Genomic DNA, 26,165 nt, shown 5'->3' with positions numbered 1-26,165 from the left:
GTGGTTCTCAACCTTCTGGCCCTTTAAATACAGCTCCTCATGTTGTGACCCAACCATAAAATTATTTTCGTTGCTACTTCATAACTGTAATGTTGCTACTGCTAAGAATCGTAATGTAAATATCTGATATTCAGGATGGTCTTAGGGGATCCCTGTGAAAGGGTCGTTCGACCGCCAAAGGGGTCGCGACCCACAAGTTGAGAACCGCTGGCAAATATACAGCTCTTCCTTGTGGAAACAATCCCCTTTAATATGACCAGGTATTTCCTGGGTCTTGATTATTGTTGTCCCAAGAAAGGACAAGTTTTCCTCTGTCCTCCAAACTAAAATGTGATGAAGCATCATTTCTCAGCCGGGAGCGGGACAACTGGCCCTCCCCCAGGTTCATTTATTTAAGACAGACAACGATATCTGCATCGCTAACTAGTAGTAATGGGCAACCATCAAATTTCAAAGAAGCATCTGGGCTGCGGACCCTGTCAATTACCCTTGTAACTTTAAGAGGAATGCATCCAATTGAGGAAAACAGGCGGCTACGAACCCTCGGGCTTCGGCTCGGGAGGTCGGGAGGGAGTGGGTGAAAGACGACTTTGGCTTTTGCTCTCCTCCGGCTTGTCCCTCCCAGATTTCCGCGCCGGCGAGCAGTGGCTCCGCGCTGCAGTCCGAGCCAATTGCGAAGGACCTAACCAAGCCCAGCCCAGCGGAAGGAACGGTTTCAGGGTTGTTTGTTTCTCTTTGATAAAGAAGCCCTGGCTTGCTCTGGCTTTTACTCTCTCTAGGGTTAGACGGAACAACCCTCCCACACCCCCCTCAGCAATTTAGAGTGATTGGTAAACATACCCAGTCCTCGCAGCAACAAAAATGATAAAATTCGTTCTGGACTGCCTCCTGCTTCTGCCTTTACTGCTCGTCTTCATCTTAGAATCTCTCCTGAAGTCTTTTATTCCTAAGAAGAGGAAGTCAGTCACTGGAGAAGTCGTCCTGATTACGGGAGCTGGGCATGGAATCGGGAGACTGACGGCCTATGAATTTGCCAAACTTAAAAGCAAACTGGTTCTGTGGGATATAAATAAGGTAATAATGGTGCTTTGCTGTCTTCCTCTCTGGTACCTGTAGTCTGTGGACATGTGTGCATGTTGCAGGCAACAACCCCTTACAGCCTCTCTGTGAAGGCGGTAGAACAAATTACTATTGCCAAGTTATAGATGGGGGAACGTGGATTAATTACTGTGTTTATGATCATGTGATAGATGGACCTGGACTCGGGTAAGATTCTCAGGTGCTGCCCGTTTGACACTGTAAATTTATCCTCACTTTTGCCCCGAAAGTCATTTGTGATTTCCTCCTCAGCTTGATTTCACTGACCCTCAACCTCAATCATGTGGAAAAAGTAATAGTTTTAGCTAGTCTGACAGAAGAGTAAGAGGTTTGTACCTATTAAGAAAAAAATCCTACCTGCAGTTAACTGAGGTAAGTGGGTTTAAGATACCCAACAGAAAGCAACATTACTATGCCATAGTAATTTCCAAGAGTACTTTTTTCAAAAATCACATTTTAGCCCTAACCGGTGTGGCTCAGTGGAAAGAGCCTCGGCCTGCGGACTTAAAGGTCCCAGGTTCAATTCTGGTCAGGGGCATGTACCTTGGTTGCGGGCACATCCCCAGTAGGAGGTGTGCAGGAGGCAGTTGATCGATGTTTCTACCTCTCTATCCCTCTCCCTTCCTCTAGGTAAAAAAATCAATAAAATACATTTTTTTAAAAATCACATTTTAGTTAAAAACAACAAAAAAGAAAAACTTGAATGTAATTTTTACCAGACTAGGCTTAAGGAAGAGAGGGGTACTTAGAATCTTACCTTTTTTTCTTCAAAAAAAAAAGTAAATATATATATTTATATATGTATCTATATGTATATTTACATATGTATATATATTTTTTATTGATTTTTGGGAGGAAGGGAGAGAAACATGGATCTGCTGCTTCCTGCACGCTCCCTACTGGGGATCGGCCCGCGGGCCTGCTGTGACCTCTTGGTGCATGGGAGGATGCTCAATCAACTGAGCTACATGGGTCAGGGCTAAAATCTTAACTTGTACTTGGCTGTCATTGATGTACAAAGAGGTTCCTGGAAGCACCTGCTGGCCTGAAATGCCATACCTTACCATTAGTTACAATGATGTAAACAAGAATTCATGGGATGTGAAGCTAGATGATCGGCAAGGCCAACCCAGTGCGTGGCTAATTGAGAGAGCTATCAACAAGTATTTCCAGAGTATCTGTTGCCTAGATTTTAGGAACACAGGTCAAACAGGAGCAGGGTCAGATGCCCTTACTATAGTAAGGAAAATAGACATTAAATAATTACATATAAATGAAAAATACAAACTAGGCCCAGCCTAGTCTGGTGCTGTTAAGGAAGTGTTTGGTAGGGTGTGGACAGACTCATCTGACTTCTCTACTTCTTCATGGATAACTTACCCAATACCCTGGGTAACTCCCTAGAGCAGTGGTTCTCAACCTTCCTAATTGCGGGACCCTTTAATACAGTTCCTCATGTTATGGTGACCCCCCAACCATAAAATTATTTTCGTTGCTACTTCATAACTATAATTTTGCTACTGTTATGAATCGTAATGTAAATATCTGATATGCAGGATGTATTTTCATTGTTACAAATTGAGCATAATTAAAGCATAGTGATTAATCACAAAAACAATATGTAATTCTATATGTGTTTTCCGATGGTCTTAGGCGACCCCTGTGAAAGGGTCGTTCCACCCCCAAAGGGGTCTCGACACACAGGTTGAGAACCGCTGCCCTAGAGTCTAAGGTTCCTTTTCTGAAAAATGGGTAAAATAATAGTACTTACCTTAGAGGGCTGGAAGGATTATATTAGATAATGCACACAAAGCACAAGGCCTGCCACACGGTATATGCCAAATAGGGCACACTTACTATGACATATAATGCCCTTTAATTTGGGCTCCCGCTGGCCTTGAACCTTATGACCCAGCATCACCAATCTCCTCATGCTTTCCCAGAGGATCTTTCTCCTTTCCTTACACTCTGCCTGGCGTGCCCTGCCCTCTCTTTGCATAGCTGTTCTACTCACTCTTAAGACCCAACTCAGGTACCTCCTCTTCTGGAATTGTACTGCGTGCCCCTTCTCTGTGCTCCCGTAACTCTATGTAGCTCTGTTAATATACTTACACAATATATTAGTTTGAACCATATGAGACTGCCAATATTCAATCCTTTATTCTAAAGCAATTATAAAGTTTCACCTTGGCTGGCATGGTTCAGTGGTTAAAGCATGGGCCTACACACCAAAGGGTGGCGGGTTTGATTCCGGGTCAAGAGCAAGTACCTTATTTGCAGGTTCAATCCCCAGCTTGGGTTGGGCACAATGTGCTTCTCTCATATACATGTTTCTCTCTCTCTCTCTCTCTCTCTCTCCCTCCCCCTCTCCCATCCACTCTCTAAAAATCAATGGGAAAAAAATATTCTTGGGTGAGGATTAACAAAAAAAATTAAAAATAAGAATTTCGTATGGTCCTACCTAATTATTATACTTATTTTATTTTTTTCTACAACACTGAACTCACTGAGGTTAGGACTCTGACTCATTCATATTTGTGTCCACAGGGTTCTTCTAAGCATCATGAATATGACCTACACATTAAAATGTTGGAGAAATGAGTGAATGAATGAATGAATGAATTATAGTTAACTCCTTATTTATTTTGCAGCCAGAAAATTGACGTCCATGAGTAGCTTTTAGTGACAGAGAAGAAAAAAAGCTTAGTGTTATTTTTTAAAGCCTAATATGGAACATACACTCAAATATATATATATATATATGTATATATATATATATACATATATATGTATATATATATATATTCACAATGTAAAATTAATAATACAAAATTAGTATTTTAAAATTTTTATCTTATTTTTCAAAGCTTGCTTTAAATTCACTTCCAACTAAAAGAAGCTCTTCAAAGCATTGTCAAAAATGTGTCAATGGAATTCTTGCCCAGTCCCAGTTCAAAGAATCTGACTCCCCTTAATTATTTTCAGCTGTTGATATAATTCGCTCACCATTATTATATTCTCCTGCCTCTCTGTTGCTTTTCCTAGCATGGAATTGAGGAAACAGCTGCTGAATGCAGGAAAATGGGTGCACAAGCGCATGCCTTTGTGGTAGACTGCAGCAACCGGGAAGATATTTACAGTTCGGCAAAGAAGGTAACATTTCACATTTGGTTAGAATCATATTGTGACAGGGCTAGGAGGGATTTTGGAGATGGCCCAGTCATGATGAGGAGAAACTAACAGAGGTTGGTGATTTGCCCAAAGTTGTACAGCTAGCTAGTGGCAGACCCAGAACTAAAGCCCAGAACTGAGGTTCTTAGACTTTAATGTGTTACGCAATCTTCCAGGGAGCTTGTTTAAATAAAAATAGACACCCCAGAAGTTTTCTTTCAGTGGGTCGAGGGCTGGGCCCAGGAATTTGAATGTTTAGTACCCTTGCACCCACTCCTCACCATCTGATTCTGATACCAGTAAATCCTTGGATGACACTGCAGAATCACTAACAGAGTCTTCTGAACTCCAGTCAAAGAACTCAGTTAGGAGGATAGGATAACTGTTCATCAGTCTTCGAGCATAGAGCTATTTCTATAAAGCAGTATTTGCCTCCTCTATACATAACTGAGCTGTGCTATATATAATGAATGGGGTTTCTTCTGAGCACATTCATAAATATGCTTGTTAACTAAATGTGGTGATAGTAGAAAGGCCACTAAAATTACCCTGGGCAAATTCCTTAAAATAGACCTTCCTGGACCTCACCCCTGGATATTCTGATTCCTCCAAGACTTGAGAACCTCTTGAATTTTAGTTCTGAGGACATCTTTAACGTCTATTTTAAATTATAATCTTTTATTTCAAACTGATGCCTCTATTGTTGGTTAGGCCTTCGCTAGGTCAGTAGAATCGGTAGACATTACCCAGGCTAGTGGTGGGAAATGGCCTTCCGGGAAGGGAGTATGGTAAGATCAAGGCCTTTGGGTAAGAAACATCTGCATTCCTCACAATAACGGGTTTACTTACATTAATAATGATTTTCCTTCATAGAGGTGAGTGCTCTTCCCGTTAATACTGGCTTTATCACCTTGGGCAAATTACCCAACCTCTTTGTGCCCAACTTTCCTCAGTTATAAAATGGGGATCACAGCAATCCCTACCTCATAGGGTTGTTAGGAGTAAACGAATTAATGATTCGTAAAGTTTTTAGAACAATACCTGGTGCTCAGTAGTCACTTGGTCAGAATCAGTTATTAGTGTTGTGATGTTGCCAGTGGAAATGGGGGCCTGCTTGGGGGTACTCGGTCTCCGAGGGTAGAGGATACCCCGGGGAGTGTGTGAAGCTGTAACTTCCTAGTGAAGCAGGCAGGCTTGTTGCCCGTGTCAGCTCCCTGGTTTATTGGGCTGAATAAGGTCCGGTGCCTTTTGCTCCTTACCTTTATGAACATCTAGCTACCTCTGCTAACAATAATAGAACCACCAATATAATCTATATAACTTTGTTATCAGCCAATATTAAGGGGATTTAGGAATGCTAGTTACTAAAGGGAACACATTCGTTTCCAGACTCATTTGGGATAGGCTTTTCTGGGAGAGATAACTTTATTATTTGAAACCATTCCATGTATTTAAAACATAGTGTTTTCACTGAAATTGTCCTAAGATGAACTCACTGTGTGTTTAAACAGAGTACACACAGTGACGTATGGTTACCAGATATTTGGAAGTAGCTATTTTGATGTGGCTGTTTTGATATCAGGACACTTTTACGCCACCTAAACAATAAAGCTCTCAGCTCGCTTTCATTATTAAGAAATGTTCAAGTCAGCATTCTCATCGTGGGGGGAGACAGTGGGTGACGATGAGGAGGATGAAGGAAGGGTCAGGGGGTCTGAGCAAACACTTTGGCAATATGAAACAGTAATTTATAGTTTGAGTCATGTTAATTTGGAGGCACTACAGCAGCTTCATCAATTCAATCACAGAGTGTCCTGTTTTTCTCATAACTTAGGGGCATTATTCGAAATAACAATTTTCCTATTGTGCTAGAGATGTGAATATAGGTACAAAAATGTGTTGATTAAGGACCAAAATAACTTAGCTTGACTCTAACAATTTAATACAACCTGATGAAACTCAGTCTGTCTGAGGAACTGATGTCCTTCTGGGATGGGGATGGGCCTCACCCTCCTGACTTGCCCTCTGTTTGAGGTTTGAGATGTGTCTTGGTCTCTGAGGTCAGTTTATCTGGGAGAGTCCCAGCTCCATGTGACCTCTGGCAAGAAAGTGAGCCATTCTGGGTTTCATGTTTCTCATTAGAATGCGCATACTAAGAGTTGCTATCTCATAGGATCATTGTGAGAGTTAAATGAGATAGTGAAGTTCTGTAAAATGCATAGCAATTACATATGTGAAAGCTTTTAATAGGCTAGTTGTCTCAGTTCCCCAAGACACTACAGCAATATCTAAATAAGGATAGCTCTATTAATAGAGACTTGCTTTTGTTTGGAACACAATGTATAACGAATTGCATTGTGACTCTATGGTTCCATCCACCAAGCAGCCTGAAATATTGAATAAGATATTCTTGCATTGTTAGCCCTTAAGTATACTGCAACTTCATGGAGAAAGGTTGGAGAGCAATAGAATGGAGTGACCATAAAAACCAATAGAGGATGTAGTTAGTTTAATGGTGTAATCAGTTTTACAGATTTCCTCATAATAGTCCCTGCACTTGACAATTAATTAACCTTTTTTTTTTCTTACCTTTTAAAGTAGTATTTTAAAAAGAAAGCTGCTTATTTGTCTCTGGTTATGTTTTTGTTAGCCAAATGCCTCCAGAGCTATAATCAATAGAGCAAAGTCAAGAGACTAAATTGCAAAAGAAATTGTACAAGCAGTGTTATTTTGAAATTAAGTATCTAAGATTAAAAGGTTCTTTTTTTTTTCATGTTGGCACATAGATTCAAAACTACATTATTTCCCCCACAGCTAATAAAAAACACACACACACACTTTTTAAAGTAATCATTGCATGCAAACCTACCTGCATACTTCTTAATGATGCAGATATTTTTCTTATTTTATTTTTAAAGGTGAAGACAGAAGTTGGAGATGTTAGCATTCTGGTAAATAATGCTGGTGTGGTCTATACATCAGATTTGTTTGCTACACAAGACCCTCAGATTGAAAAGACTTTTGAAGTTAATGTACTTGCACATTTCTGGGTAAGTATGATTTCTTTTACAATTTCTTTGAGTCTTCTTGTAAGACTCAAAGACTAAGTTTAAAGTGAAGCTTTTATTAGAGATAAGGACATATCAACTCAGTACTAAAGTTTTAGTTAGGTACCAGGGATAATATACAAAAAGATCCTTTTTCTTTTTTTTCAATATATTTTAATTGCTTTCACAGAGGAAGGGAGAGGAAGAGAGATAGAGACATCAATGATGAGAGAGGATCATTGATTGGCTGCCTCCTGCATGCCCGCAACCTGGGCACGTGCCCCTGGCCAGAATCGAACCTGGGACCCTTCAGTCCTCAGGCTGATGCTCTATCCACTGAGCCAAACCGGCTAGGGTGAGATCATTTTCCTTTTTGCTACAACCAAATTTCATCAGTTATTTTTCCTCCCCCCTCAAAAAATATTAATAATAATAAATAGTAATAAACCTCATGTGGTATTTATGTTTTAATTCTAAGCTAGATTCTCATGTCTCTGTCTGTTTAAAGATGAAGGGATTAGGGATACTCTAAGTTACCTGCTGTGGTTCTATAAAAGGGAAACCCAGTTTGCTTTTTGATTCTCATGAGACCCGGGCCTCCCGTTATATCCTGGCCCCAAACGCAAACTTTATTATGAAACTCACCATTCAAGGTCTTACACACACACACACACACACACACACACACAGAGTTTCTGAGAGGTCTACTGCCCAAATAGCCAGTTCCTTAAAGGGCCCCTGAATGTTTTCTTGGATGAGAGTTTGGGATGAGTAATCTCAAAAGAATATTGGAGTTAGTTGGTAAAAATGCAATATTATGTTATGTTAACATTCTCAAGTTGTTGACACTTATCTGTATTTTTTTTAAATATCTTTATTGATTTCAGAGAGGAAGGAAGAGGGGGAGAGAGATAGAAACATCAATGATGAGAGAGAATCATTGATTGGCTGCCTCTTGCACACCCCCTCTGGGGATTGATCCTATAACCCTGGCATGTGCCCTTGACCAGAATCGAACCTAGGACCCCTCAGTCCGCAGGCCGATGCTCTATCCTCCAAGCCAAACCGGCCAGGGTACACCTATCTGTATTTTAATGACTTAGGAATTTGCTTATCTTCCTGCCTCTTTTGGAATGTATGGTATTGTCTTACGTGTTGCTGAATCCCCATCACATAGCAGGTCCTCGGTAAGTATTGTGTGGATCATTCAGTGACTATTGGAAGATTGCTGTTCACTTCAATATTTTTACGGCAAACTCTTTCCTAACAATTTCACATTACGATAGAATATATCATTAACAAAAGGTGGAGGACCAGTGGACATAAGTTGTTGGCAATTTAAATGAAATGGATTCTTAAAGTTTTCAGTATTTTTAATTTTTCTAATCTGGCATCCTATCCAATTGCCTTATGTTGCCACATTTGGCAATTTAATCTAGGTATTTTAATTTATGTCAGGAACAATGTTAACAGAATGCATCTTTGTTTCAAAATATTCCCAATGGGTCTGCAAATCAGAAATAAATTTTTTTTCTGTTTTATAATAACTATTTCTAGACCACCAAGGCATTTCTTCCAGCGATGATGAGGAATAATCATGGCCATATTGTCACTGTGGCCTCAGCAGCTGGGCATACTACAGTTCCCTTTTTGATGGCTTACTGGTAAGTGAACATGTGTTTTTTCATTGGTTGCTATGCTTAGCTTTGTTGCACACAGTCTCTTGTGCAACAACATTATCAACCATTAACCCCCTACTATGTTGACCACTCTAGAGGTGGCTACAGGGAAATTATCCAAATAGAAGCCAACTGCTTCAACATTTCTTACCTGTTTTAGCAGCAAGGGATTATAAAATAAGAGCAATACCATGAACAGAAGTTAATATTGATCATTTTAGCCCTGGCTGGTGTAGATAAGTAGTTAGAGTGTCAGCCCAAGCACCAAAGGGTCTCAGGTTCGATTCCCAGTCAGGGGCACGTGGCTGGGTTGCAGGTTAATCCCCAGCCCTGGTCAGGGAGTGTATGGGAGGCAACCAATTGATGTGATTCTCTCAACATCAATGTTTCTCTTTCCCTCTCTCGCTCTCTCTCTTTTCCCTTCCTCCCTTTCACTCTCTCTTTAAAAAAAAATCAATGGGAAAAATGTCCTTGGGTGAGGCTTAACAACAAAGAAAATTAATACATAAGTTTGCAAAGATATATATACCAAACCATTTATCTAACCACAGCTAGAGAGTGGTTAATCTTAGGTAATGGCAATAAAAATGGTTTTTATTTTATTCTTTTTGTTCATCTATGTTTTCTTTCTTCCTTTCTGACCATTTGTCTGTTTTATAATAGTTTTAAAAAATAAATATAGACATGGATTGAGTTTTTTTAAAAAAAGATGAAATAACTGCTGAGGCAGTCACAGAACAGATCTACAGTCCTTGTCTTATCTCTGTCAGAGTCAGTTTAAGTTAGGAGATTGGCCCCTACCATCAAGGGCTAACACGGTTGTATATGCATTTACTTCCTTGATGAAAGACAGTCGCCAGTGCTGCTGCTAAGCTAGCACATGACATGCCACTGCCCTGCCAAATTCCGTCTTAGTTCCAGCTAATTAGGGAACGTAACAGGGCCTGTTGCGCTTCCTCCTTCCCTTGCCATAGTAAATATTGTCGTTCTTCTGATTCTGATTTGGTTCTACCCCACTGAGGTTTACAGTGAAAGTCAAGCGAGAATGTGCTTTGTGTGAGAAACAGATTTATTGTGGTGACTAGTGATGGTGCTGCCAACAGAAGTAAAGGTTCTTACCAGGTATTGTCGGAGCAGGAACAACATACCCAGTTGTGCAGGTTGTGCGCTACACAATTCTAGGGGGCGCTGCTCACGTTCGGGTCCTTTTAGACTTGAATGATTTTCCAGATGTATAGGCAGTAAAATAGCTTGAGAAGAGAAGTGGCCTTTCCTAATTCACACAGGGGCGCCATTTGGGCTCCTTAACAGGCAGGTTGCAGCTACACGGATGGTTTGTACACTTCCAGCTTGGGGACTGACCTGTGCTGTGCTTGCCCTCGCAGGACTCCTGTTTGGACCCTCAGCTCTCACTGGCCTGAGACGCAGTCTGTGATCCTTATTGATCACAATTATCTTAAATTCAGTTGACTCTGGTTTTTGCTCAATATCAGATCAATGGCAGAGCTTTCACAGAGACACACAGAAGACTTCACCCAGCAGAAAACAATGTTTATCAGTTGTTATCACCAATTGGGTGGTTAAACTGAGATGCTGCTTTTTAAAACATAAACTGAAGTATAACATACACTTATAAAAATGCAGAAATCATGAGTGTACAGCTCAATGAGTTACTGCAAAGTGGACACAGCTATTTAACGTCCATGCAGGTCAAAAACAGAACTTGACAGAAGTTCCTCTTCCCAACCACCAATTCCTCTTTCCTTCCCAGAGGAAACTCCTATATTGACTTGTTATACCATCAATTACTTTTGCCTATTTTTTATCTTTATATACATGGAAGCACACTATGTGAGATTTATCCATGTTGTTGTTGGTAGCTGTAGTGTAATCACTTTTATGCCCGTCTAGTATTGCATCATATAAGTGGACAATAATTTATTATCCTACCACCGTTGATGAACATTTGTATTGTTTACAGGGCATGATTACTATGAATAATGATGTTTGGAATCTTGACTTAATCACTTAACTAGCCTTATGTGACCTTTGGCAAGTTACTCAACTTATATATGCGTCATTTTCCTCATCCATAACATAATGCTAACCATAGCAACTAACTAACTCATCAGGATGCATAGTATCTGGAATTTTGCAAGTGTTCAATAACAGGAGGGTTCCTATGGATATTCTGTTCCAATTCCACTTCTCTCTGTTCACACAAATGGTAAGGACCCACCTCTCATTTTAGCTTCCAAAATGCTTTGCCCTAGGTGCAGTGGTTCTCAACCTTCTGGCCCTTTAAATACAGTTCCTTATGTTGTGACCCAACCATAAAATAATTTTCGTTGCTACTTCTTAACTGTAATGTTGCTACTGTTATGAATCGTAATGTAAATATCTGATATGCAGGATGGTCTTAGGCGATCCCTGTGAAAGGGTCGTTTGACCGCCAAAGGGGTTGCGACCCACAGGTTGAGAACCGCTGCCCTAGTGGAATGAGTCATATGTGCTCTGCTCCTATTTGTTAGAATGAAATAAGGGGGGACCTAGAATTACCTGTTTTAGGCCCTGTAATCCAGCCTTCAGCTGTCATTATCCCGAGTTGCTGCAGCCATGGCAAAGGCATCTATTACAGCTCTAATCACCTATATTAGAAAAAAAAAGTCAATTTCTTTTGGATTTATAGTTCAACAGTTTTAATGATTAATGTGAAAAAAAAAAGCAAGATGGAAAAACTGACTTCATGATGAGAGAGGTTAATCCTTTGATTACGTTGTTTTGCTGCTCACTAAGTATTTTGTCCAAAAGTGTCTTGATTTTTAAAAAGAAAGCAATTTGGTGCCGCGAAACTCTGGCGAATACATCTTGTCAATTCAAATAGCCAATTTATAAGCATGAAAGTTAGCATTGTGGGAAGACAAGGTGAAACTGAGTTCTGATCATTAGCTCGTAATGAAGTGTTATTTAAAAAAGTAATTTGGAATAAGAAATACTAATTCAGGTTACTAAGAATAAGAAATTTGATATACTGTTACAAAGTGCAGAAAAAAAACGCACTCAACCTAAAGTTCAAAACCATAAAATTATTTTAACACATTTAAGATCATTAACTCTGAGTTTTAATATATTCCTGCATTCTTGATTCACTTAAGAAAAATCAGAAAATACACTTCAGTAAAAAAAAAAAAAAAATTACTGATAATTTCACCATGCAGAAAAAACCCTGGTAAGCATTTGTTATAATTTTTTAGGGCATTTAATTATTTAATTATTTATTTATTTTAAATATGCTTTTTATTGATTTCAGAGAGAGGAAGGGAGAGATAGAAACATCAGTGAGAGAGAATCATTGATCGGCTGCCTCCTAGCTTGAAACCTGGGCTTGTGTCCTAACCAGGAATCAGACTGAGACCTCCTGGTTCACGAGCCAACGCTCAACCACTGAGCACACTGGCCTGGTTAGAGCATTTTCAATGCAGATATATAGTCATGCATTGAAAAAAAATCTACATACATGATCTTGCTTTTTTAAAACTTTAAAATGAACTTTTTGCCTGTTAATAAATGTATATGTGCTACATCATCTTCAATTCCTGCATGGTATGCAACTGTTTATTTAATTTATCCATTATTGTTGGGTCCATTTGTCTGGACTCTTTATATATATATTTTAGAGCGGAAGAGAGAGGGATAGAGAGATAGAAACATCAGTGATGAAAGAGAATCATTGATCACCTGCCTCCTGCATGCCCCCTACTAGGGATCAAGTCCGCAACCCAGGCATGTGCCCTTGGCCAGAATTTAACCTGGGACCCTTCAGTCCACAGGCCGACGCTCTATCCACTGAGCCAAACCGGCTAGGGCTGGACTCTTTTTTTAACATTTATATATTTTTTACATTTTTCCCCTTATTGTTGAGAGGATTATATTTTTTCATTAGACTGATTTCATTTTTTCATTGGGAAACTCAGGTAGGTGCTCTCTAACCAGAAAGCTGGTTGAAGTTCCTCTCAGCTGATTATCATCCGCTGCTCTTTCCCCAGTATCATATCAAAATCTAATTAAAATGTGTTACTGGTTTTGGTGACCATTTGTTTAATTAGATTACCAGTTCAACAGATGAAATAGAATGGCTCAAAATAAAAGTGATTTCAGCAAGATAAATTACTTCTCCGTCACACAAAAAGTCGGAGTTAACAGGTCTACTCTCCTCTGCAAAGTTTAAGGGTCCAGGCTCCTTCCCTGATGTTTTTGCCGTCACCAAGTGCTGGGGTCCAGCCCCAGCAGGTCCAGGGGTCCCCAAAGGTGTGGACGGAGTCAGCGAAGAAGGAATGACTCGGAGGCAGCGTTCAGTTGATCAGCATGGTTGGGTTCTCTTGCCTGGTTCTATTGCCAGGTTCTGTAGGTTCTCCAGCGAAGTTCTGGTCAGGATCTCCAGCCAGGTTCTGTGTCCATGTTCTCTTGCTAGGTTCTCCAGCCAGGTTCTGTAGCCATGTTCCCTCGCTAGGTTCTCCAGCCAGGTTCTGTCCAGGTTCTCCAGCCAGGTTCGGTCACCAGGTTCTCTTGCCATGTTCTATCATCAGGTTCTGTCTCTAGGTTCTGTTGCCAGTTTCTGTCCAGGATCTTTCGCCATGTTCCCACTCTAGGTTCTGTCTCTAAGTTCCGTGCAGGTTCCGCATCCAGGTTCTATGTCCCTCGGTTCTGTCTTCTAAGTTCTGTGTCCTGTTGTCTTGTTACATCTGTATTTATACCAGTTGATTCCAATCCTATCAATCTCTATTCCAAAGGTTAGGGTGTTTCCCATCTCCATTCCAGGGAGTAAAGATTATGTAGCTTAAGCATGATTGTTCGTAGTTAAAGTGATTAATTACCTGCCTGGCACTTAGTTAAGGGGTTTTATTCCCTCCCTAACTTCAGGGGAAAATCCCTACCTGGGGAAACAACCTTTCTCAGAGAGGTGACCCTGGTCAAAACACATAGTGCCAAGAAGGTGAGCAAACATATCAAGAACAGTATGCCATATATGCCAGGTCCCTTGAAACAGCAAGGATGGACCGGCTCCCGGCAACTAAGGTGCCGTGCCTGGACTCTTTCAGCTGCAAGGAACACAAAACTTAAACTGGCCCAGGCCAAAGAGGACTTTTTTGCCTCTGTGATTAAAATCTCAGGCAGGCTTTCCTTCTCTTTGGCAAGTTAGCTACCAGCAGTTCCAGAAGGGCATCCATTCAACTACGAGTCCGGCAGGTTGGTAGAAAAGATTTACATTTTAAATAATTTAATCTAGCAGTCTTTCTTTTTAAGCCTTAAATATTTATCTAAGCTTCAAAAAAAAAAAAAAGTGCCCCAGCCAGTTGTGGCTCAGTTGGTTGGAGCGTTGTCCCGTACACCCAAAGGTGTAGGTTCCATTTCCAGTCAGGGCATATACCCAGGTTGCAGGTTCAATCCCTGGTCAGGGTGTGAGGCAACTGATCAATGTTTCTCTCTCACATCTCTCTATCTCTTTTTCTTTGTTCTCCCCTCCCACCCTCCCCCTTCCTCTCTAAAAAATCAATAAAAAATAAAATTAAAGAGAACTTTCCACAGCTTTGTATTTTCCAAAGCACAGGTTAATTTATAAGAATTTACAGCTACTTTATATAATTGTTAATCCATACAGATTTATAGAAAAACAATCTATCTGATAATACCACTGAACTTTGCACACTTTAAATTGGTTAAAATTTAAAATTTTGTTATATATATTTGTTTACATATTTTTTTAAAATTAATGTTATATTTTAATAACTATTGAATTATACACTTTAAATGGGTCTATATGGTAGGTGAATTTATATCTCAATAAAATTGTTTTTTTTAAACATCTAACTGGAAGCATAATGTCCACTTAAAATATGATTAATGCCCTTTCTCTTTCCAAAAGTGCTCTGATGGAAAACTGAAGATTATTATATAACTAGTGGCCCAGTGCACAAAATTCATGCATGGTGGGGGGGGGGGGTGTCCCTCAGCCTGGCCTGCACCCTCTCCAATCTGGGACTCCTCGGGGGATGTCTGACTGTTGGTTTAGGCCCGATCCCATAGTCGGACATCCCTCTCGCAATCTGGGACCAATGGCTCCTAACCACTCACCTGCCTGCCTGCCTGATTGCCCCTAACCACTCTGCCTGCTGGCCTGCTCACCCCCAATTGCCTCCCCCCCCCCCGCCCCTCCGCTGGCCTGCTCACCCCCAACTGCCCTCCTCTGCCAGCCTGATTGCCCCTAACCACCTCTTCCTCGGCCCCGCCACCATGGCTTTGTCCAGAAGGACGTCCGGAAGGTCTCCCAGTCTAATTAGCATATTACCCTTTTATTAGTATAGATGGGGAAATAATTTAGACCACGGTTTAGGAAAGGCCTCTTTGAGGAAGTCCAGCTGAGACTTAAAGGAAGAATAGAACTTATGCAGGAAAATTTTCCAATGAATTTCATGAACATATTAAATAATGAGCAGCCTACAGTGTCATTAAATTTTATGGAAACAGCAACAACAAAACAAGCACCCTACCAATTTTCCTAACGAAACATTTAAATCTACTCAGATGTCACTCTGATAAATGATGTTGGGGTGCAGTCACTGCTTCTTTTTTTATTTTTATTGATTTCAGAGAGGAAGGGAGAGGGAGAGGGAGACAGAAACATCAGTGATGGGAGAGAATCATTGATCAGCTGCTTCCTGCATGCACCCCACTAGGGACTGAGCCTTCAACCGGGGCATGTGCCCTGACCAGGAATGGAACAGTGACCTCCTGGTTCCTAGGTCAATGCTCAAGCACCGAGCCACACCCGCCAGGCCTTCTTAGACTTGAACGTGCCTCAGTTTCCCCAAGGATCTTCTGAATGCAGGTTCTGTCAGTAGGTCTGGGCTGGGCGTTTTTTGAGATCCAGGTGCTGGACACGCTTCTCGGCAGGGGGCCGCACTTCACTAAGGAAAACAGATCTCTGAATTACATAGAAGCAGCAGCTTTCTTGAATTATTTCTTGAAAATGCAGCGACCTCTCTCTGTGTATTTCCAGTTCCAGCAAGTTTGCTGCTGTGGGATTTCACAGAGCTTTGACTGATGAACTGGTGGCCTTAGGAAGAACTGGAGTCAAAACATCATGTCTCTGCCCTAATTTCATAAACACTGGCTTCATCAAAAACCCAAGTACCAGGTAAGTGGAGACAGAAATGGAGATAAAAGGGTTGGCGATTACATGAGAATGAGCCATTCTGTGGGGTTTCTTCAGTATTTTAATCCTTTAAATACCTGGTATTCAATGCCCTTAGCTTAGCTCATCTCAATTTCAGCCTCTGTAGATTGTGTGAAAACAGGTGTAGAGACAAAGAAAGAGGGAGAGAATGTATACAAGTGTTCGTATGAATGACACAGGTGAACCTGCTACTCCTCCCTTTTTTCCTTCCCCTAAGCCAGTGATGGCGAACCTTTTGAGCTCGGCGTGTCAGCATTTTGAAAAACCCTAACTGGTGCTGTGTCACATATAGAAATTTTTTGATATTTGCAACCATAGTAAAACAAAGACTTATATTTTTGATATTTATTTTATATATTTAAATGCCATTTAACAAAGAAAAATCAACCAAAAAAATGAGTTCGCATGTCACCTCTGACACGCGTGTCATAGGTTCGCCATCACTGCCAATGGTTCTCAACCTTCTGGCCCTTTAAATACAGTTCCTCATGTTGTGACCCAACCATAAAATTATTTTCGTTGAGACTTCATAACTGTGATGTTGCTACTGTTATGAATCGTAATGTAAATATCTGAAATGCAGGATGGTCTTAGGCGACCCCTGTGAAAGGGTCGTTCGACCGCCAAAGGGGTCGCGACCCACTGGTTGAGAACCACTGCAGTGGTTCCTGACTTAAGTAGGTACACATTTCAACATGAGTGCTTGGGAACCATGTAGAGGACCCACCCGCAGGGATGCTGATTTTCATTCAGTTTGGTTGGGATGGGGTAGTTAGTAGTTGGGTTGGGGATTTGGAACTGTGTATGTTTAACAAGCTCCATAGGTCATTTTGATGGAGATAAATGAGGACCACACTGTGAGAAACACTTTCCTTTGGTAATCTAGAGCTAATCTTCTAAATGAAGTACCAGACTATCATGTTTCCTTGGTTAAAAAGTAAAATTGAAAGGATCTGCTCTGAGGTTAATTTTAATGTTTCCTGTCTTTGGGAATAGCTTTAATGTCTTTCTAAACATAATGTATACTTTAAAAAAATTCCAACACACAGGAATGTACAAATAAAAAGGTTTTGTTTTGAAATTTCTTAAAACCTTCTATACAGTGGAAACTACTCAACATTTCATGAACATCCTTCTAGACATTTCCCTATGTACAGATTAAATGTCTAAATTGTATGTAACTAGCATATATCACAAGTGGGGTTCTAGAAACAGTAAGTAAACTGCTCACTTCCCTCAGCATTATGTTTATAGACAGTACTGTATTAAAAACTTCAAAGTTGCTAAGAAGTTGGATCTTAACTGTCCCCACCACAAAAAAGAAATAATAATTATGTGACATGACATAATTATGCTCATGCTACAGTGATAATCATACTGCAATATGAAACTATATCAAATCAACACGTAGTACACCTTAAACTTACACCATGTGATATTTCAATTATGTCTCAATAAAAATTAATTCAAATAGTTCACTAAATTGAAAGGGGGTGTCAGAGGAAGAGGTATCATACCCAAGGATAGAATTTGCCAATTTCCTCCATTATTTCAGAATTTAGGTACTAAAATAATATATTTGAGTCAAGTTTTTCTCAAACTGTCTTTCAGCAGTTAAAAACAGACAGCATATTTTTAAAAATTATAATTGGATTTTTTACCCTTGCCCCCAGAACAGGGCTGCACAAAGCTTAGACTTGAATGTACCTCTCAGTTTTCCCGAAGATCTTCTGAATGCAGGTTCAGTGTCAGTAGGTCTGGGCTGGGGTGCCCTCTTTTGGCAAAGCTCTACTAGTACAATTGAAAAATAACTGGGAAGCTTGCTGGAGGGGTGGGGGGTTGGGCGGGGGGAAATGAATAGAAGCCCACAGGATTCTAACCGAGTCACAGGAATATGACCTGGCTAAGAAAAGGTCTGGGGCTTGGTCCTGCCCCATGAACCCCTTTGAAGATAACCAGATACTAGAGTGGATGCCTAAGGTGAAGTTGGTTTTAATCTAGAAATTTAGCTCTGATTCGAGGACAGACAGATCTTACTAGTTTATATTTTGTACACTAAATAAAATCTGTAATTTTCTTTTTTAAAAATATAATTTTATTTATTTCAGAGAGGGAGAGGGAGGGAGAGGTAGAAACATCAGTGAATCAGAGAATCATTGATTGGCTGCCTCCTGCACGCCCCCTACTGGGGATCAAGCTTGCAACCCAGGCATGTACCCTGACCAGGAATCAAACCATGACCTCCTGGTTCATAGGTCAATGCTCAAGCACTGAGCCACACCAGCTGGGCAAATCTGTAATTTTCTTAAACCTCACCACAACATTTTGCACAGAGAGATCAAGTAACTTGCCTGTAAAAGTAGCAGAACTGAGATACAGACCAAACTTTTTCCTTTTTGCACAGAGGACAACCTTTCTGAAAGAAGGAAACTGAATCAACCTCTAAATGACTATTCAAAATAATTTGTGTCTTACTAATATTGGAACTGAAATTCTCCTTTAAAGTACATCAAAGGTGTAGTTTATTGTTGTTGTTTTTTTAATCCTCACCTAAAGATATGTTTATTGTTTTTAGAGAGAAAGGAAGGCAGAGAGAGGGGTAGGGAGGAAGAGAGGGAAGGAAAGAGAGTGAGAGAGAGAGAGAGAGAGAGAGAGAGAGAAACATTGATGTGAGAGAGAAACATCAATCAATTGCCTCTTGTACGAGTCCCCCTGGGTATCAAAGTTGCGACCTAGGTATGTGCCTGACCAGAAATTGAACTTGCAGCCTTTAGGTGTACTAGATGATGCTCCAACCAACTGAGCCATACCAGCCAGGGCTGTTGGTTCTTATATTTACACATCTAGAACACTATAGAGAAACTAGTTTGCTATTTATAAATTTATAATTTACTGTATTATTGGAATTAAGTGTAATCAGGTGTTCTGACTAATTTTTGACTGCTAAGAATTATTTTTGTTAAATGAACTTGGATATCAAGAGATCATTTTATTAAAAGTATTTATTGAAGGCCTACTAAGTACAGGTACCCTACTAGGTCTGGATACTTTACATAAATTACTTCTCATAAATTTGGCCCCATAGTTTGCCTAACCCTGCCCTAATCCTTCTAACAGCTCTGCAAGATAAGCATACTATGCTCATTTTATGGACAAATAGTAACTTGGAAGAATTAAGAAAATTATAGCTTCCCAATTTAAGAGTCTACACTTCTTAATTTAATGCATTTCTTTTTCTGGTACATGGAAACATACATTCTATTCTGTAAGCTGCCCTTGTTATTTAACAATATGCTGTTGTTGTGTTATTTACAATGGCCAAGATATGGAAGCAACCCAAGCGCCCATCAATAGATGAGTGGGTAGAAAAGCTCTGGTACATATATACAGTGAAATATTACTTGCCATAAAAAAATGAAATCTTACCATTTGCAACAGTATGGATTCTTCTGGAGGGTATTATGCTAAGTGAAATAAGTCAGTCAAAAACAAATAACATGATTTCACGTATATGTGGAACTAAAGAATATAAGAAAACAAAACTGGGTTAAAAAGGTAAGGGAGCCCTAACCAGTTTGGCTCAGTGGATAGAGCGTCGGCCTGCGGACTGAAAGGTCCCAGGTTCGATTCCGGTCAAGGGCATGTACCTTGGTTGTGGGCACATCCCCAGTAGGCAGCTGATCGATGTTTCTCTCTCATCGATGTTTCTAAATCCCTATCCTTCTGTCTTCTTCTCTGTAAAAAATCAATAAAATATATATTTAAAAAAAAGATGAGGGAATTAAGAAGTACAAATTGGTCGTTTCAAAGTAGTCATGGGAGGTAAAATACAGCATAAGAAATATAGTCAATAATCTATATATATAAAGAGGTAACATGCAAATTAGGCCAGGACACCGTAATGGGTCACAACCAGACAGGAGGAGGTTGCACACGCAGGTGAGGCCCAGAGTGGAGATGGAGACAGAGACAGGGGGGCCTGCCCGAGCCGGTGTGGTGACTCCGGGGCCCAGAGCGGACACAGCTGGGGAGCCAGGAGGGCCTGGGGCGGAAGTCAGGCACAGGTCCCGGCTGCCTGTGGCAACAGTCCAGCCTGACTCCTGCGGTGGCCTGTGGGGTGCCTCCTCGCATAGCGGGAGGCAGGCACCTCCTCGCACGATTTAAGTCGTGCGCTGGGCCTCTAGTATTGTAATAACTATGTATGGCACTAGGTGGGTACTGGAAATATTGGGGGGAACACTTTGTAAATTACTATATGATTGTCTAACCGCTATGTTGTACACCTGAAATTAATACACAATAATAGTGAATGTGAATTATAATTGAAAAATAAAATTTACTAAAAAGGAAAAATACCATAAGTACACACACAAAAATAAAAACCAATATGCTGTTGTTAGCTTTCTGTGTTGATATATAAAGAGCTCCCTCGCCTTATTCTTTTTTCTTTTTGGTTAATCCTTACCTGAAGATACTTTTTCTATTGATTTTAAGAGAATGAAGGGGAGAGAGGGAGGGAGGGAAAAAGAGAGAGAGAGAAAGAGAGAGAGAGAGAGAGAGAGAGAGAGAGAGAGAGAGAGAGAGAGAGAGAACACATCAATGATGAGAGAGAATCACTGATAGGCTGCCTCCTGCATGCCCCTACTGTGGATCAAGCTTGCAACCTCCTGGTTCATAGGTCTAAGCTCAACCACTGAGCCACACCAGCTGGGTACAATACTACTTTTCTCATTTGTCCCACCTTTACTGCATATTTTATCTGTCTGAATGGGCTATTCTGTATTTGTTCATAAGGAATCTCATCCAATTCTTTTTGTCTCATTTCTCTTAACTAATCACAAAATTTAACATCTGTGTCCCCAAAATGTTAGTCACCCAGTTTGGTGACATTGGCAAATTTGAGAAGTTTATTTAATTATGTATCTTTTTTTCTAAATCATTAGTAAAATGTTAAAGACTCAGGACAAACTCTTGTGCAACTCCATCCTAAGTGCATTTATTCTAACACCCAGATAACAAAGGTCACTTTTTAGGGATTGCATGCTACTCAGTAGAACATATACCAGGGTGGTTGATTACACAGTGAAGATGTAACATGGAACTAAGTAAAAACTCTGGAAATGAAACAAAGACCTAATAAAGTGGTGAAGTTAGATCATCAAAGCCATATTAGGGTTCCATATAGACATCAAGGACCCAGAGCCGGACACATTCCTGTATTTTAATTCCTTGACACTTAAGAAATTATTCACTAAAACATCTTAGTATATAATAACACTTGCATAATGATGTCTGACTTCTTTCTCAAAGCTTCTAAAGATTTAAAAGTGAATTTATCAGTCTTAATCTAGCTAAATTATTTTTTGAGTCTTAGTTACCTTTATACTCCTCATTTGCATAATAGGGACTATAGCCTCTCCTTCATAGGGTGTTGTAAAACTTCAAGGAGATAACCTGTGGAAAATGTTTAGCACAGTGGGCAGTACATGATAAACACTATGTAAATGGTTGTTGTTGTTATTAGGGCCAAAACAGCTACCATCTTTGAGTATCTAGAATGGGCTAGATGCCACAAGTCAGTTAGGTTACAGTTTCCATAGTAACATAACGTATTTGTTTAGCACTAAACTAAAGCTGAAGCCTCTGTGAAATGATTTGCTTCTGATTTCAGTTTGGGACCCACCCTGGAACCTGAGGAAGTGGTGAGCAAGCTGATGAAGGGAGTCCTGACAAACCAGAAAATGATTTTTGTTCCATCTTCTATAAGCGCTATAACAGTGGTGGAAAGGTAAGCAACAGTTATGTTTGCCAGCATTATGAATATTCACCCTACATGTTTTTACTCAGATTTAAGACCAAATCTTTGTAGAGTACAATGAAATGGAATTAACAAAAATAATAGGTTTAAAGAATCCACCAATTTTTAAACTACATTTGTTAGTTATTGAAGCAAGATTAGTGTAGCAATTGGGTAAATGAACTGAATAATTTCCACAAGTTTTTTGGGTTTTTTAAAAATATATTTTATTGATTTTTTACAGAGAGGAAGGGAGAGGGATAGAGAGTTAGAAACATCGATGAGTAAGAAACATCGATCAGTTGCCTCTTGCACACTCCCCACTGGGAATGTGCCTGCAACCAAGGTACATGCCCTTGACCGGAATTGAACCTGGGACCCTTCAGTCTGCAGGCCGATGCTCTATCCACTGAGCCAAACTGGTCAGGGCTTCCACAAGTTTTTACATGTGTTTTTTTTTAAAGAAATTTCTTTAAATTTTTTTATATTTAATTTTTAAAAATATTTTGGAAGTCTTATAAATGAATAAATATGAAGAAAGACTATTTTTAAACATTAGTACATAATAGGACAATGATATTGGAGGAGACCATAGTTAAGTTTTATTTATTCACTAGAGGCCTAGTGCATGAAATTTGTGCACTCGCGGGGGGGCGGGGGGAGTCCCCTCAGCCAGGCCTGCACCCTCTCTCAGTCCAGGAGCTCTTGGGAGATGTCTGACTGACAGCAGTCGGACATCCTTAGCACTGCCGCAGAGGCAGGAGAGGTTCCCACCACCGCCGCTGTGCTCACCAGCCATGAGCCCAGCTTCTGGCTGAGCGGCCCTCCCACTGTGGGAGCACACTGACTATCAAGGGGTAGCTCCTGTGTTGAGCGTCTGCCCCCTGGTGGTCAGTGTGTGTCATAGCGACTGGTCATTCCGCCATTCAGTCAATTTGCATATTAGCCTTTTATTATATAGGATTTAAATATACAACAGATAATCATTGAGCCCTTATTTTTGTGCAAAATCATACTGAAGCACAGGAATTGCTAAATAATTGTAGAGGTCCTCGAGCCTTGCTACCTCAGATGTGGTCCACGGACCAGCAGCATCCACATCACCTGGGAGCTTATTAGAAATACAGAATTCCTGATCTCCTGAATCAGAATTTGCATTTTAATAAGATCCACAGGTGATCTGCATGCATATTAGATTTAAAAGCATTTCTTTAGAGCAGTAACTCTCAACTTAGGTGCACATTGGAATTCACCTGGGAGTTTTAAACATGCTCGTGCCTGAGACCTACTCCCCAAGATTCTGAGTTAATTGGTCTGGAGTGTGGCCTGGTGTCTGAGAGATACAACACTTTCCCGGTAATTCTAATGTAATGTCAAGATTGGAACGCTTTGGTTTAAAGAATGCCTCATCATAAACATTGTCTCATCACTCATCTGGGAAAGCTGTGTGACAGTGAGGCTGGTCAGGTAATGAGGGGAAACGGAAGAGGCGGCTAAGGTTAAAAAAAAACAAAAATACTCTTCCTGTTCCTAGAGTCCAGCTTCTCCCTCGTAGTAGAGTATCAGGACCACTGGGGAAGTCAATTTAAAAAATAGATTCCTGCCCTGGTCGGTGCACCAGAAGGTCACTGGTTTGATTCTGGTCAGGGCACATACCCAGCTTGCGGGCTCAATCCCCAGTAGATGACATGCAGAAGGCAGCCAATTGATGTTTCTTTCCTCCCTCTCTAAGAGAAAATTTAAAAAATATCATATATATTTAAAAAATAGATTCCTCACCTCTTAAGTTTTTAATATAGGATGTTTGAGTTGGGACCCAGAAATCTGTATTTTAACAGGCAATTGCCACAAGCAGTTGGTTCAAAGATCATACTTTGAGAACTACAGACCTAGAGACAGAAAAAAATGTAAGAGACCAAAAGCATTAGGGCAGAAGTCAGGTTTTTAGCCCCTTCTGCTAAGGGACTATGGTTGAACATACTTTACAGGTTTCGGTAGTAAAGCCAGAGCATCTCCTTGGTGGGTAAACAAGTTAAAACCTTTGAGGTGTTTAGCATTCGACTTGTCACATCACTGAAGTAGGCACTCAGTGATTACAATGCTTTAGAATATAACTCTGTGAGGGAAGGAATTTGGCCTGTTTTCCTCACTATATCCCCTGCACTTGGAAGAGTAGACAGACACATTCCAGGCATCAAAATGTTTGCTGATTGAATAAGCTAATTCTGTTTCCGAAACCTTTAACACAGAGACTCAAGGTTTGTGCTCTGGAGTTAGGCGAAGCTGTGTTTGTGTGACTTGCTTACAACGTGAACATGAACTTTTTTGAAGCTCAGTTTCTTCATCTGTCACATGGAGGCAACAATAAGACTTATCGGGTTATGAGGAATAAATAAAATAAAGCATTTAAAGTATTAAGTACCATGTAATACTCAATAAATGTTACCTATCATTGTTACTTTTATAATTACCACTATTACCATTGCCTGATTTTCCTCTGACCATGAGTGTTCAGTGCTCAATTTCCAAACTGTATTTGAATGCCATCCAGGCAGATGTCTGTATATAGTTTTACTGACTTACATAGTCTCTTTAGTTTCTCTCAGACTCATTGGAATATGACCTGTTCCTCAATATTTTTAACTGTAGAGTGGGGAGAAAAAAATTAGACCTACTGGATGTCTATCACTGTGTGTAAGGCATCTTATATTAACACATTGAATCTTCAAATAATACTGTGGGGTAGGTGTTAATTTTTTCCATTTACGTGTGAGGAATTTAAACTCAAAAGTTAAATAACTTGTTCAGCATTATACTGAAAACCAAGTGTATTGTCTGCATTTTATTGAGCAGTTCTGATTCCCCAGTCTCTTAGTGGGCCATTTTGATAATATACTGGATTGTAAAGTATAAAATTAGTTCCTATTCTCACTTCTTTTCTAATGTCAGGTGTGTTGTTTTTTTTTAATAAAGCCTTTAGCATCTCAACTATTCAGTTCTATACACCTCTCACAGATCTTTTGAAAAATATAGAATATATTTATTTTTAAAAACAAATATTTCAAGTCACTTCTACTCTAAAGAGTTAAACCTTTCTTTTCCTTAATGAAAAGAAAATGGATTTAATTGGAAAGAACATATAGCAGTGACTATGTGTTAAAATTCTTAATCTTGTTTAAAATGAACATGGACATGATGCATGATAAAAGTATTTTAAGAGAAGATATCTTAAAAATGCACTTGATAGTAATTATATTTATATATATATATATATATATATCTTTCTTTTAGGATCTTTCCTGAGCGTTTCCTGGCAGTTTTAAAACGGAAGATCAATGTTAGGTTTGACGCAGTTATTGGATATAAAAGTAAAGGAGAATAAGTACTTGGTTTTTTGGAAATTGATTTACCAGGTTTAAGTTGATTCCATCCAATGTTAATTAGAATTTTAATGTTTGAACTTCTGCTTTTATCTTTTTTTCCCCTTCAATATCACCTTTTGAGGCTCTGGCGGTCCTCATTTATTATCACTGTTCTTTAGCTGAAGGCTAATTTCATATACTACAAAGAGAAAAATGCCTGAGCAATTGCCTTATGGGAAATGGAGAAAAAAGAACAAAAGCAGTTTTACAATAATTTCTAAGATTGCGTGGCTCATATGAAGTTTTGCAAAATTTGTACTATAAATGCTTAAGATACATTTTATTTTTAATTACACTTAAATTTTATATAATTCACGTGTTTCTTTTCCCTATTGTACATAAAATGGAAATTTCAAGCTCTTTAAATATAATGAAGGACTGTATCTAGTAGCATTTCACAAGGAATTTTTACGTGATGTAAGAAATGTTCAAACATTTCATCTTACACATCACCACTGTTTCCTCAGAGATACCTCATATTTCAATGACAAACATTTCAGCACAGGGAAACTGGAGGTGGACACATGTTGCAAATAAAAAAAACATCATTGGGATTTCAGGTAGAGAAATGTAAGGATGTACCCATAAGTGACCAAACAATAAATGGATCAAACTTAAACTTGTGGTGCCTCCATCTTTGTGTTTTGAATAAAACATGGCTTAATCTTCAACTGAAAGGAAAATGTATTATGTACTCAAAGGTCTTGTTTATTTTTT

At 39.7% G+C, this 26,165-nt stretch overlaps 1 protein-coding gene across 2 annotated transcripts; it reads left to right on the top strand.

Annotated features, from left to right (window-relative positions):
• Positions 1–717: 717 nt before the first annotated feature.
• Positions 718–26,067, top strand: HSD17B11 (hydroxysteroid 17-beta dehydrogenase 11). Of its 2 annotated transcripts, none has more exons than XM_036339185.1 (7): positions 718–1,074; positions 4,144–4,251; positions 7,188–7,319; positions 8,874–8,980; positions 16,053–16,190; positions 21,901–22,017; positions 24,276–25,057. In XM_036339185.1, the coding sequence occupies exons 1-7, from the start codon at positions 862–864 to the stop codon at positions 24,301–24,303; spliced, it is 843 nt and encodes a 280-aa protein (XP_036195078.1). In that variant the 5' UTR covers positions 718–861; the 3' UTR covers positions 24,304–25,057. The 2 variants fall into 2 exon arrangements, with proteins under 2 accessions (XP_036195078.1, XP_036195069.1); XM_036339176.1 differs by lacking the exon at positions 24,276–25,057 and adding an exon at positions 25,318–26,067 and having other exon boundaries at positions 720–1,074.
• Positions 26,068–26,165: the final 98 nt, after the last annotated feature.

This window comes from Myotis myotis, unplaced genomic scaffold (genome assembly GCF_014108235.1).
Source record: "Myotis myotis isolate mMyoMyo1 unplaced genomic scaffold, mMyoMyo1.p scaffold_m19_p_1, whole genome shotgun sequence".
NCBI lineage: Eukaryota > Metazoa > Chordata > Mammalia > Chiroptera > Vespertilionidae > Myotis > Myotis myotis.
The sequence above is the reverse complement of the archived record's forward strand: the minus strand, read 5'-3'. Positions and strand labels throughout refer to the sequence as shown.